Below are 14,229 nucleotides of genomic sequence, written 5' to 3' on the forward strand. Positions count from 1 at the left end.
TGAGCACTGAGGCCATCGTCGACAACACAAATGTGCTAATATATTACGTTCAAAGCGTGTGTTATTTTCTCTTTCGTTGCAACGGGCTTTTTTGCTAGTACAAACTTATGGCAGATGAGCGGTGAGATTCCAGGGATGTCAACGGACCATGGGTATTTCCATATAAAACACGGCGTATGGCCACTCTCCCCTGCACTATCCTTCCAGATCTAGGGAGACACACCGTATATCCTCTATCTTCAAGATGGAAGGCTACTCGCAGGTGGCATTTGCATCCCTCTGCGGCCTCGCCGCCGTCGTAGCGGGGTGGCTCGCGCACTGCGTGTACAAGTGGACGAACCCGGCGTGCAGCACCGGGAGGCTCCCTCCAGGATCCATGGGCCTCCCTCTCGTCGGCGAGACGTTCCAGTTCTTCAAGCCAAGCCCTTCTCTCGACGTTCCGGCCTTCTACAAGCAAAGGCTGAAAAGGTAATCAAGTTAAGCAAACAAATGAGGGTCATTAATTATCACACCCGGACGAAAGCAGCTTGTACTCGATTTAAGCAGTAGTGGATATATTAGTGAAGAGAATTCGGTGCAACTGAACTGAGTGCAGGTACGGGCCGGTGTTCAAGACGAGCCTGGTTGGGCAGCCTGTGGTGGTGTCCATGGACGCTGAGGTGAACCGCTTCATCTTCCAGCAGGAGGGCAAGCTGTTCCGGAGCTGGTACCCGGACACGGCCAACAACATCTTCGGCAAGGAGAGCATCGCCTCCTACGACGGCTCCTTCCACAAGTACGTCCGCAGCTTCGCGTCCAGGCTCTTCGGCCTCGACAGCCTCCGGGACGTGCTCCTCGCCGAGATGGACTGCAACGTCACGGACAGCCTCGCCGCGTGGGCTGCCGAGCCTGCCATCGAGGTCAAGGACGCCGTGGCCAACGTAAGTATCACTACTATATCAGGATGTGCTCTGACGAGAGTGCGTGGTTTAGTTTAGTGGTTATGTGCCAGTATGTGTGTGTTTTTGCGCCTTGTGTTTTAGAATGGGGGGAATGATTAGTAAACTGAGTGGCATTTGCCAACCTACCATGCAGATGGTCTTTGACCTCACGGCCAAGAAGCTGATTGGGTTCAGTCCTGAGAAGTCGAGGAAACTCAGGAAGAACTTCGATGCCTTCTTCCAGGGATTGGTCTCCTTCCCGCTGTATTTCCCTGGGACAACATTCTACAGATGCATACAGGTACAAAATGTTCTATACTTGTGCCATATACAGATGATCAAATGGACCGCACGAGTGTGTTGGGATTCACAAAGACATTTTTAAGAAAAAATTCACAATGACATGATGCAAATAAAGTTAAGCTTAACACAAAATCTTTTTGGTCTTGATGCTTCTTCTGTAGGGAAGGAAAAACGTGCAGAAGGTGCTCAAGGACCTACTGAAAGAAAGGCTCGGTGCACCCGAAAAGCGACACGGAGATTTCCTCGACGAGGTGGTCGACGAGCTACAGAGTGGAAGGGGAGTGATAGACGAGAAATTCGCTGTAGACTTGATGGCCGCCCTCTTGTTCGCCAGCTTTGCAACGGTGTCGTCTTCGCTCACGATCGCTATGAAGTTCCTGAGCGGCCACCCCAATGTAGTGGAGTCACTCAAGGTTATGCCTTGTTTATTCCTGCAAGTGTTTTTTACTTCGTGATTTTGATGCAACTACTCGTGTACATTTTGTCGATTATTTGCTAGTCCCTTCACTTTTGTAAGACGTTTTAGGCAACTGAAATTGAACTGTTTTGGGTGTTGTTTTAAATGTCTAAAATGTCTTACAAAAGTGAACGGAGGGACTAGTGCATTGCCAATAACTCTGACTATGTTAGATTTGAATGGTTAAAGGAACAAAGATAGTAGCTGCAGATAAGATTAAAATGTGTACCTTCTTGCAGGAGGAGCATGAAGCAATCCTGAAGAAAAGAGAAGAAGGTGCCAAGTCCGGGATCACTTGGGAAGAGTACAAGTCCATGACATTCACTGCTCAGGTTTTCAGTTCATTATTACCTTGAATTACCTAATTAGCAACTAATTAGGCTTACTCTTAGAACAAGAACCAGACTGACTTATTACAATTGAGCATAGAAACAGTTTCACCACGCACACTGCTACTAAAGTCAACGTTCTCTGCAGGTTACGAATGAGATATCTCGCGTCAGTAACGTGGCCCCTGGAATATTCAGGAAAACACTAACGGACGTGCAAGTGAAAGGTACTCTTAGCTTATACAATCATCATCTTCTCAGAATATATTTTGCCGTGCGTCTAGTTGTGCTAGTTATTGGATCAACAATTCTTCCCTGACGCAGGCTACACAATTCCCGCCGGCTGGCTGGTGATGATCAGCCCCATGGCTGTCCATCTGAACCCAGAATTGTTCGAAGATCCGTTGACATTTAACCCATGGAGGTGGCAGGTTGGTGACATAATTCCTCGATCAATATCCCCTCGCGCATAAATGAACTAATATTTTTTCTATAGAAACATAAATGAGCCAAGCTAACAAAAATCTGCAGGATGAGTCGAAGAAGAGCACCATGCTGAAGAACTTCATGCCATTCGGAGGGGGCATAAGGCTCTGTGTGGGAGCAGAGTTCAGCAGGATTCAGATCGCACTCTTCCTTCACACCCTGGTGACAAAGTACAGGTAACAGTCGTGTAAATAAACTAAGTTCTCAGTACTTGCAAGTTGGAATTCATATGGCTACACTGAACAAACTTGTTCCTTCACTGCCAACGCTTGGGCAGATGGAAGGAGATAAAAGGTGGCGAAGTACAACGCATATCGGAGATCGTGTTTCCGGAGGGCTATCACATCCAGATAATCCCTAGGGAGGGATAAAATGATTCACCGATTGAAGATTCCACTGCTCTTGGTGCAAGAAAGCACAGCCTACTTTGTCGCAAATAACTTACGGATAGCCCGTCAAATGTTTTTTTAACTTATGGATAGCCCTACTACTTCCATAATTGGGGATTGGCAGAAAAATGGCAGCGATAACTTCTCTACCATCTCTTCTCTATAAAATGTAACTCTCCAACACGTGATACCAGTCTACTACCACCTCGTTGTCTTCCCATGGCTTCCATCATTTTGTCGTCGAATTTCTAAATTGTGTGTGTTATTTATTTATATTAGTATAAACTGTGTATGTTATTGTGTCGGCGAAGTGGATCATGATGTGGGAAATACCCAGGTGGACACCGGTGCTAGCGCACCCTACATGCATAAAAAGTAGTACAAGGCTGATATTTTTTCTAGAAACAAATATTATAAGTATTGCACTCGCATAAAAAGGTTTCACGTAGGATAACTCTCATTAGCATCGGGGTAAAAAACATTATTTTAGGAAAATTAAGGAGAAACAATAACTTATACTCCTTTCGTTTTTAAATATAAGTCTTTTTAATTATTTCAATGTGGATTACGTACGTATATATGTAGACATATTTTAGAGAGTTGATTCACTACTCATTTTGCTCCATATATAGTCTATATCAAAATCTCTAAAAATACTTATATTTAAAACTAGAGGGAGTATATATAGTCCAAGTTATTCATTTTCCGCCCATGAAAGTCATTCCTTCACGAAACTTTTTGCACAAGTACAATACTTGATCTTTTTTTCTAAAAGCATTTGCATTTTTTTAACTTTCTTTTGCAATTACTAAATTATTTTGTGCATATAGGGTGTGCTCGCACCCGAGAGCAATACACTCCCTTCACTCACCATGTTCCATGTCTAACTTAGCTAGTTCTTATCTCCTTATTTTTCTGATGAAATGGAATGCCCCTCGCTTCATTAACAAAACTTATGAGAGTTACAGGAATAAGATTCACACCCTAGAAGATGAATGCATCTAAAATTGTTGGATTTAGTAAAACTAGCATGAAAACACCACAACACAACCTCATCAATATTTGAGCATCCTTTTGAAGCAACAAGGTCCATACAGATTCAGATAGTGCAACATTATCCACCGGCAATTCCTCAACATACTGGTGTCCAGTAACACTTCCAATTTCACCTTCTCTAGTAGCTTAACCCCTAGTCGTAATGCTATTCACATCATTGGTTTCTGCAATTCACTCCAATAGCCATGCCAATAATAAATTATTTTTTAACCAAAGGCAAAAGATTTGCATCATCTATATTACTCAGACGAGTTAATTCAATAAAAATCGGGCGAAAACTGTCACAACCCGATCAGCGGCATGAATACCACTGCAAAGAAAACCTCACCCAGATCACACTTAGGCGTCATGGTCATCACTTTTCCCCAAGCACGTGTCATCATCATCCCTTCTCCATGAGCAAGCGACTGTGTCTCGGTCGCAAACGACCATCGACCTAGCCCACACCAAAGAGGTCATGCAAAGCCACTTGAAGATTGGTTCCTATCACCCATCCACCGCATCGAGGACAACATAGCTCTGATTCTAACGAGAGCTTTTAAGGGATAACTATGCAAGATTTACACCAGAGGAGATCCTCAAACAGACCGCTTAACATCCCTCATCGTTGCCACACAAACATTGCCACCGCAGATCCAACTTCACAAGGACAAATAACCCAAGGTAAACCTCGGAACACGTCGGAGAAGAGCCGACTAAATAATTCCACTTCGATCCTATAATTGTCTATTTTCTTAGTCTTCGCAGGATCTGAAAAGCAATATCTAAAAATATTTTAGCACCGACATTCCCCCACTCAGTGAGACCAAGCAACCAAATCCTCAATACATGGAAACTAAAACACTCCCTCGACAACATGGGATTAAGGGTAACCAAACAGGAGGTGATCAACGCTCATGTAATGCAAAAAACACATGCATTGTTAGTCAACAATCCAGGACCTCTTCTTTAGGTTTCTTTAGTTAGAACTCTCCCCCCAACAACAAGAAGAAAAATTTGATCTTGAGGATCAATGTAAATTTCCACCACTATTTAAAACCCTTCCAGGTTGCCTAGTTTGGACGAAATTGTACATGGTGTCATACATAAATCCATTACCACCAAGAAACCAAATCAATTTGTCACACCCTCATCAGTCATTTATGTATTATGATAGATTGAAAGTATATCATTATACTCTATATAAAAAAGCACCATTCCCCCGCTCAATGAAACCTGGCAACCAAATCCTCGACACATGGAAACTAAAACACTCCCTCAACAAAATGGGATTAAGGGTAACCAAACAGGAGGTGATGAACATCTTGTAATGCAAAAACACATGCATTTTTAGTCAACAATCCATCACCTCTTATTTAGGTTTCTTTAGTTAGAAGTCTCCCCCAACAACTAGAAGAAAATTTTGATCTTGAAGATCAATCTAAATTTCCACCACTATTTAAAAACCTTCCAGGTTGCCAGGTTTGGACGGAATGATACATGGTGTTATACATAAATCCATTACCACCAAGAAACGAAATCAATTTGTCCCACCCTCATCAGTCATTTATGTATTATGATAGATTTAAAGTATATTATTATACTCTATAGAAAAAGCACCCCCACAACAATGATGCAATTACAAGCATAATCATCTAGACTGAATAAGTTTAGAGACATCCATGTTCTTGTTGGACACAAGTAGTATAACCTTGCAAGTTCAACCATTAAACTTCATTTTACATGACATTGCCCCTTCCATAATCTAGTTTTATGTCATGATCCAACATTTATTTTGTAGAGATGATATACCATGTGCTTGATTTTCATTACATCAGATTATCATTGCGATATATTTTCCTTGGAACTTGGTCGCATGTCTCATCCTAATTTGGCAGTCTCCAAAACCATTTGCACATATTAAACAAATATTCATTACATGGTTTATAACCCCAACATCTTATGGGTACATGCAGTGGTCAATTCATAAGGTGGCATTTTCTCGCCCTAGTACTCCTAATATAAGAGGTTAAATATATAAAATTACAGGCCAACTATTGCTCACACCATGTAACTTATAGAAGAACATGATATAAAAGATATTGTGATAGGTAAGGATTCGTCTAAAACATACCTCCCAGTGGAAAATATTTTGCTTGCTAACACAACTTCCTTTTGTACATATTTTTCTTCTAAAATTTTCAATCCTTACTTAGGATTTGTCTTATTTCAATAGAGATTTCAAGGTTTCCAAAGGCAAAACACCAGAATGATAAAAAACTCATGATACATGTATACATTGTTAATGCATTCACCAAGCCAAGATACTTCACTTTACAAGAATTTATTTCTAGATCTGGCATTTGTTAAAAAAGATGTATATTGTACTTAAGTCCCCTCCCCTCCTCCCCCCACCCCGTTTGAAGGAGAAAAATAGTGCCATGTGCATATTATATTGGGATAATTAATTTGGTGCCCTTAGTTGGGCCACACTCATCAGGTTTACCCCTAGTTTCGGAAAACACTCGTTCCCGCCCATACCATTTTGCTTCTCTTATGGTTTTGCCCTTTGACTGTTTGACCATCACTTTGAAAACTTCATAAAAAATTATACTAACCCAGAAAAATTCAAATAAGACATCATAATCTTCACAGAAACATAACATGTATGTGCATGTCATTCACATTCACAACAAAAATGTTGGAAAGAGCCCATTTGAGTTTTATTGTAAGTCAAGAATGGAGACTTTCCAATATTTTTGTCAAGAATGCAAATGGCATGCACATATAGGTGATGTTTTTGTGAAAATTTTGATATCTTATTTGATTTTTCTGAGTTAGTATGAATATTTTATGAAGTTTTTAAAGTGACGGTCAAACGGTCAAAGGGCAAAAGCATAAGAGAAGCAAAATGGTTTGGGCGGGAGCGAGTGTTTTTAGAAACTAGGGGTAAACCTCCCGAGTGTGACCCAACTAGGGGCATAAATTCAATTATCCCTATTATATTAATGACACCACCATTCACCTGCAAATGAAAGACTAGGCCAGTCATAATCATAACACCGTGAGCATAGACAACCTCACATGGAGATCCCTATCTCCTTGTTTGACCCACATATGAGTACTGAAAGGTTGACCTAATAATTCATTCAACTCTCATTGATTTTCCCACATGTGATAATACTGCCTAATCGTTTATAGTATGAAACCCCTTTTCAAGCATGATGTTATAAAGTAAGTCCCGAATAACATTGTGATATGGCTTCCCATAGTCAAACTTGCAAAGAATATAAACATTTTCTTTGTCGGTGTCTCATGAAGCACTTAATGAGAATAAACACTCCTCCCCTAATGTATTCACTCCTTCATTTTTCGTTTATTGGGCTCATCTTACAAATCACACCAAACAAGGACCACCTACTTAAGAGCTAGACAACATTTTATTGCTACATGCATGGCCCCTTCCCTCCTTCATGCATTGGCTTGTTCTACATTGATAACCAAAATGCGACGTAATTTAGAGCATCTCCAATAGCATGTCTATATTTGGATGTCTATATATTCATATAGACAATGGTCTAAAAAGGTTCCCTCATATACACGTTCAATTTTACATCAGAACGTCTACATACGCGGACCATGACAGGTGGGCCGCCGCTGGGGAGAGAGGGAGAAATCATGGTTGCATCTAGGTTTGGAAGACACCTTCACATTGTCGAGGCATGAACATTGTCGAGGTCGATTTAGAGGATGTGCATGGTTGGACGATCATATAAACAAACTGTTGGACGACTGTTTTAGGATCACGTCCTAGAAAACGAGTATAGACGTTCATATAGACAAGCTATTGGAGATGCTCTTAGTGTAGGCATAACTATATTTGCATATCATTAGTGTAGGCCATTCTGCTATGTGCCACCACTGTGCCGGACAACACCTCCGTCCAGCACTCGCCCATCAAGACGCATCTGCTGCCGATACTCCGCTTCACCATGCAACCAAAACCCGTCGTCATCGATGCGATAGATACAACACCGCACCACCTCATCGATCGCTCCCAATAATGCCCACCATTCACATAGCTCCCAAGGTCGCGTCTTGAAGAAGAAAACGTCGCCTTGCCGCCTACTATAATAGGGTTTTTACCTTCGAGCCCAATGATGTGCTAGTAGTAGAAGCTACTCAGACGAACATCTGCATGGAGAAGAAAATTGTATTGGAAATATGCCCAAGAGGCAATAATAAAATAGTTATTATTATATTTCTTGTTTCAAGATAATCGCTTATTATCCATGTTATAATTGTATTGAATGGTGATACGTCCCAAACATATCTATAATTTATGCTTGTTCCATGATCTTTTGGGTGACATTGTTATACGTTTTGCTACACTTTTATGTCATTTTACACATATTTGGACTAACCTATTAACTCAGTGCACCCAGTGTCAGTTTCTGTATGCTGATGTCTATTTTGCAGGGCCTTTTACCCAATTTTCCAAAGCCCAAAAAATTCCAGGAAAAATATATAAAAAAATCAGCGAAACAGAAGCTTCCAAATCACCGAAGATGGGACAGAGGGGGGCCAGGGGCCGTCCAAGCGACCTGATGGCGTGGACGGGCCCTAGGCCGCGCCAGGAGGCCGCCTGCGTAGGCCCCACCTCCTCTGGTGCCCTCCTTTGGCCTATATTTAGTCCTCCAAGAGGAAACCCTTGGACAACTTCTAGAATCGCCAATTTCTCCATCGTCCCGCCGCCGCAGCGCTTTTGAGATCGGGAGAGTCAGGAGACCTCTTCTCGGCACCCTACCGGAGGGAGGATTGACCTTCGGGAGCTTCTCCACCGCCATGGATGCTTCCCGGACGTGCCATGAGTAGTCCTCCTTGGACCATGGGTCCATGACAAGTAGCAATGTGATGTCTTCTCTCCAATATTGTGCTTCAATGGTTAGTCCTTGTGAGTTGCCCTACATGATCAAGGCATCTATGTAATTCTCTTGCTATTGCTATGCTCGGTTTGTTGGGATCCGATGGATTATGATATTATGTTCACATTGTTATGAGTTATATATTTGATTATCCTTTTATATTATGTTCCTTAGTGATTCATGCATGTTCTCTGTTGTTATTTATTGCTTTGGCCGAGTAGTAGATTGTAACTCCGGGAGGGAGTGTTATGCATGATTGTGGGTTCATGCCCCTCGATGTCTAGCTTGAGTGACAGAAACATGATACTAGCGGATGTGTTGTTGCCACCAGGGATAAAACAACGGTGCTTGTGACCACGGTTGCAAGGATTGTTTACGTTACGCATAGTTCGTTAATGCAGTTGTCCGTTGCTTTGAGTTTACACTTTGGGTGGGGCTCGCAACTTAATACCAGCGAGATGTTCTGGATAGATATCTCAAGGTGGATGATTAGTAAGTAGATGTCGATGAATAAACAGTCTACTTGTCTTGGCGTACTGCCCATTACTATTGAACCGCTAACTATCAAGTAGCATAATTAGCATTGCGATGCATTCATAATTCTGTCAATTGCCAAACTGTGATTTGTTTACCCAAGCATAGTTGTTTATCGTCTTGTGGGAGAGAGACATCACTAGTGAACATCATGTGATTCTGGTCCATATCACCATCATTGTTTACACCTCCATCATTTACCGCTTTCATTTACTTTCCCGTCGCAATCACTATTACTTTCCCGCTTGTGTTCCGATCCTTTGCAAACTACAAGGCCGTAGAGATTGACAACCTCTCTGTACTCATTGGGAGCAAAGTTATTTGTGTGTGTGCAGGTCCATGTCTTCTACTAGCACCAGGGTGGAAGACACCTACTTGTTGAGCCTAGGAGTCCTCTTGGTTCGGTAGACCTTACAGTTCCGTGTGAGGGAAAACTTGCTACTGACTACATCTCAACCTTCCACTTAGGGTAACCAACGAGGTGTGAGAAGTATATACATCATCTCGTCATCAAGCAAAGTTTTCTGGCGCCGTTGCCGGGGAATCCAGTCTTCAAGATAGGGGAGTTGCACGCTATCCTTTACCTTTGCTTTTTAGTCTTGTTAGTTTGCTTTGTAGTTTTTGCTTTAGAGTCTTATACCAAAAACCACAAAAAAATTAGTTGCTTTGTTCTTGCTTGTTGCCGCTGCTATGAGTTCCACTGAGAAAACCAAGTTGTGTGACTTCACTAGTCACAACAACAATGATTTTATCTGCACTCCTATTGCTGCTCCCGCCACTGAGGCCACGTCCTATGAGATTAAACCTGCTTTACTGAATCTAGTTATGAAAGATCAATTCTCCGGTGCGGGAGATGATGTTGCCTTGCACTTGAACAATTTTGTTGAGCTTTGTGATATGCAAAAATATAAAGAAGTAGATGGTGATATTGTTAAACTTAAGCTTTTTTCCTTTCTCTTTGAGAGGAGGAGCCAAAGTGTGGCTTCAATCTTTGCCTAGGAATAGCATAGGTTCTTGGGATAAATGCAAAGATGCTTTTATTGGGAAGTATTACCCGCCTGCTAAGATTATCCAGTTGAGGAGTAACATTCTGAATTTTAGACAATTGGATAATGAACATGTTGCTCAAGCTTGGGAACGTGTGAAATCTCTTGTTAAGAATTGGCCTACACATGGTTTGATTACTTGGATGGTTATTCAAACTTCCTATGCAGGATTGAACTTTACCTCGCGGAATCTTTTAGACTCGGTCGGGGGAGGAACCTTTATGTCAACTACACTTGGTGCTTCCACAAAGCTATTGGATGAGATGATGACAAATTATTCTCAATGGCCCACCGAGAGAGCTCCAACAGGTAGGAAGGTAAACTATGTTGAGGAGATCTCCTCCCTTAATGATAACGTTGACATGATCATGACTCTACTTACTAAGCAAGCTCCTATTGATCCTCATGATGTTCCTTTAAATCCTTTGGTTTCTCAAGAAAGAGAGCAAGCTCATGTTAATTTTATCTCTAGGAACAACTTTAATAACAATGCTTATAGGAGTAATTTTGGTAGCAACCCTAGACCATTCCCATCCAACAATTATGGGAACAACAACAATTATCCTAGCACCAAAAACTCCACTCCTGAATTAGAAAGCATGCTTAAAAATTTTATCACTTCTCAAAAAGCCTTCAACAAGAGTGTAGAAGAGAAACTAGAAAAATTAGATAGTCTCTCTTTTAAGGTGGACAACATAGCTAATGATGTAGAGATTCTTAAGATTAGAACTTCCCCCTTGAGGAAAGGAACACCACACCTATGAATGCTATCCAAGTCCAAATTAATGAGAACATAAGAATGCTAGCCAAACTTAAAGAGAGATGGGATAGAGAAAAAGAAGAGGAAGATAGGATTAAGAGCCTTCCTACACATACTACCATTGCTACTATACAAGTTGTTGAGGACCTCAAAACTTTTAGCACCCGTCGCACTCCTAGCCCTAATGGACCTATTAATGGTGATGCTAATACCTCAACTATAGGATAATAAGGTCCTTTGAATTTAGACACTACTAAAAGAATGAGCTTAGATGACATTACTACCACTTTAATTAATGGTAGTAACCTTGATTTTGAAAATTGTAGTCTTTCCGAAGTGATCACTTTTTTGCAAAGAATGGCTAAAGACCCCCACACTAGTACACTTAATATTGCCTTCACCGAGCATATTACCAATGCTCTTATCAAAGCTAGGGAGGAGAAGCTCAAGCTAGATACTTCTATTCCTAGAAAACTAGAAGATGATTGGGATCCTATGGTCAAAATTAAATTGAATAATATCTCTTGCTTTGCATTGTGTGATGTTGGAGCTAGTGATTCCGTTATGCCCAAAAGAATGTATGATATGCTTGATTGGAAACCTTATGATCCATGTTCTTTTGGTGTTCGTCTTGTCGATTCTTCCATAAAGAAACCTTTAGGGAGAACTGATGATGTGCTTATTATTGTCAATGATAATTATGTGCCCGTTTATTTTCTTATTACGGACATTGAATGTGATCCTTCATGTCCAATTATTTTGGGACGTCCTTTTCTCCGCACCGTTGGTGCTATCATTGACATGAAAGAGGGAATCATTAAATTCCAATTTCCTCTTAAAAAGGGAATGTAACACTTCCCTAGAAAGAAGACTAAGTTACCTTATGAGTCTGTTACTCGGCAAGTTATTCTTTTGGAGTTGATAACACTTGATCTTCTTGCATTATGCCTAGCTCAAAGGCATAAAAGAAAGAGCTTGTTGGGAGGCAACCCAATTTGTTTTTACTTTCTGTTTTAGTTGTCTTGATGATTGTTACTAATGTAGCAACAACATTGTATCTTTATTTTTAAGCTTTGTGCCAAGTTATAGCCTCCGATTGCAAGAAAGTTCAAAAATTGTGACATGTTGTCCAAAAACAGATTATGTCTACCTGACGGAAAAATTGGCCAAAAATCACCAGATCATCTTTTTAATCTGAATTGTTTTGAAAGCATGCTCTATATAATTTCCTTTCTGGCATCTGTTCTGAGTTTTTTTTATTTGAGTTGCAGAAGTACCCCGAATAAATTATTTACTACATGTTGTTCTGTTTTTGACAGATTCTGCCATGTTTTGCATTTTCATTGTTTTGCAAATCCTAAGATTACTTTTTATTAGGAAAAACCTTTTGGCAATCATGAGAAATAGTATCTTTTCATGAAAATATTTATTTCCAGCAGGTAATGAATTATTTTATTAAGGGTACTAACCACTCTAATCATCTTATGATGAGTTTCGTATGAAGGGAGTTTTCAAGTAGGCGATGAGAGATGATGAAAGAAGATACAAGAGTGTCAAGCGCTCAAGCTTGGGAATTCCCCCATGCACCCCTAGAAATATTCCAGGAGACTCAAGCGTCTAAGCTTGGAGATGCCCCCGTGCATCCCCTTCTCTATCAACAATCATCAGTTCGTCCATCTCCATGCTATATTTTTATCGCTTCATATGTTATGTGCTATGCTTAGAGCGTCCCACCCTTTACTTTTTAGTTTCTTTTAGTTTTGCTTTCTGTTTATAACAAGTCCGAACCTAGCCTACCTTGTTTGGGATACACACACGCTCCATTCCACTCTAGAACACAACATAGGTTTTCATGCTTATCTTTTTGTGTGTTCTTCATCTTTCCATAGCTACAGTCATGCTTAGCTCTTAGTTTTCATGCTATATCTTTTTAAGAGATTTTATTTAGGTTGCTTAGGAAACTCTCTTGATTTATCATGCTTATCTTGTTTAGAGAGTTGGCTCGTTGCACTGAGTTGTGTGTCTTGCATGAGTAGGTAATTGAGATTGCTATTTAAGTATAGTAGTAACTTGCAATAGTTTTGAGGTAATGATTTGAGTAATGTTTGGACTATTGGTGCCAAGAGCTCGAGCCTATTAGTGATAGGTGTCGTATTTTGGGAAATCCGTGTGTTTTTAAAAAACTAAAAATTAGTTGAGAACTCTAGCTACTAAATTGATCGCTAACCTCTGGAGGGGTTGGAATTAATATATAGAGTACCCTCACGTTACCATGAGTGGAGGATGAGCAAGGATAACCAAACCCCCAAACACTCCTCCTCGGGGTACTTGTCTCTTTGTGGATTTCCTAACTAGATAGAGAGTTACCGATAATAAGTGTATGAGTTCTTCGGACTAATGTGAGTATTCGATTGTTGGCACTTCCACCATCCATATTTTGCTAGCCTCTTCGGTACCGTGCATTGCCCTTTATCACACTGAGAGTTGGTGCAAACTCCGCCGGTGCATCCAAACCCATGACATGATACACTCTGTCATACATAAGCCTCATTATATCTTTCCTCAAAACAGTCACCATACCTACCTATTAAGGAATTTCAATAGCCTTTCTGAGATACATTGCCATGCAACATCCACCATCTCATGACTTGATCTTCATGTCATACATGTTTTTGCTTGATCGTAGAGCCGCAAGATAGCTGGGCCTTGCCCCAATTATTGTTACATGACGCGCTAGTATCATTGCATATCCTGCTACACTGGCAAAGGCATACATTTACATACATCATGATAGTTTTCACTTGTCTTTATGTTGAGTACTTCTTATAAAGTGTGATGATCTTCTTTTTATTCATGTAAAACGCAGAGTGTTGCCCTTAAGTGAGAAAAAGATCCCAAATGGGACAAACAAAAGATCCCAAAGAGAACAAATGAGAGATAAAAAGAAAGAGCCAAAGAGGCCACACAAAAAAAGAAATAAAAGAAACAAAAAGAGATTATCATTCATGCATAACTATGTGGGGACCCTTACACTATAGATAAAAA

At 40.7% G+C, this 14,229-nt stretch overlaps 1 protein-coding gene across 1 annotated transcript; it reads left to right on the forward strand.

Annotated features, from left to right (window-relative positions):
• The first annotated feature begins 200 nt into the window (after positions 1-200).
• On the forward strand, positions 201-3,102 carry LOC123427468 (cytochrome P450 87A3-like). Its single transcript, XM_045111523.1, has 9 exons — positions 201-468; positions 596-920; positions 1,075-1,221; positions 1,385-1,636; positions 1,920-2,012; positions 2,158-2,236; positions 2,334-2,440; positions 2,541-2,671; positions 2,773-3,102. The coding sequence occupies exons 1-9, from the start codon at positions 245-247 to the stop codon at positions 2,864-2,866; spliced, it is 1,452 nt and encodes a 483-aa protein (XP_044967458.1). The 5' UTR covers positions 201-244; the 3' UTR covers positions 2,867-3,102.
• The last annotated feature ends 11,127 nt before the right edge of the window (positions 3,103-14,229 follow it).

Source organism: Hordeum vulgare, chromosome 2H (genome assembly GCF_904849725.1).
Source record: "Hordeum vulgare subsp. vulgare chromosome 2H, MorexV3_pseudomolecules_assembly, whole genome shotgun sequence".
NCBI classification, from domain to species: Eukaryota; Viridiplantae; Streptophyta; class Magnoliopsida; order Poales; family Poaceae; genus Hordeum; species Hordeum vulgare.

What these genes read in the sequence shown, in the direction of transcription:
- LOC123427468 (XM_045111523.1), top strand. Translation starts at nt 245, where the DNA reads ATGGAAGGCTACTCGCAGGTGGCATTTGCATCCCTCTGCGGCCTCGCC. An exon ending in AACGGACGTGCAAGTGAAAG is followed by an intron (nt 2,237 to 2,333) that starts GTACTCTTAGCT and finishes TCCCTGACGCAG; the next exon opens with GCTACACAATTCCCGCCGGC. An exon ending in ACCCTGGTGACAAAGTACAG is followed by an intron (nt 2,672 to 2,772) that starts GTAACAGTCGTG and finishes ACGCTTGGGCAG; the next exon opens with ATGGAAGGAGATAAAAGGTG.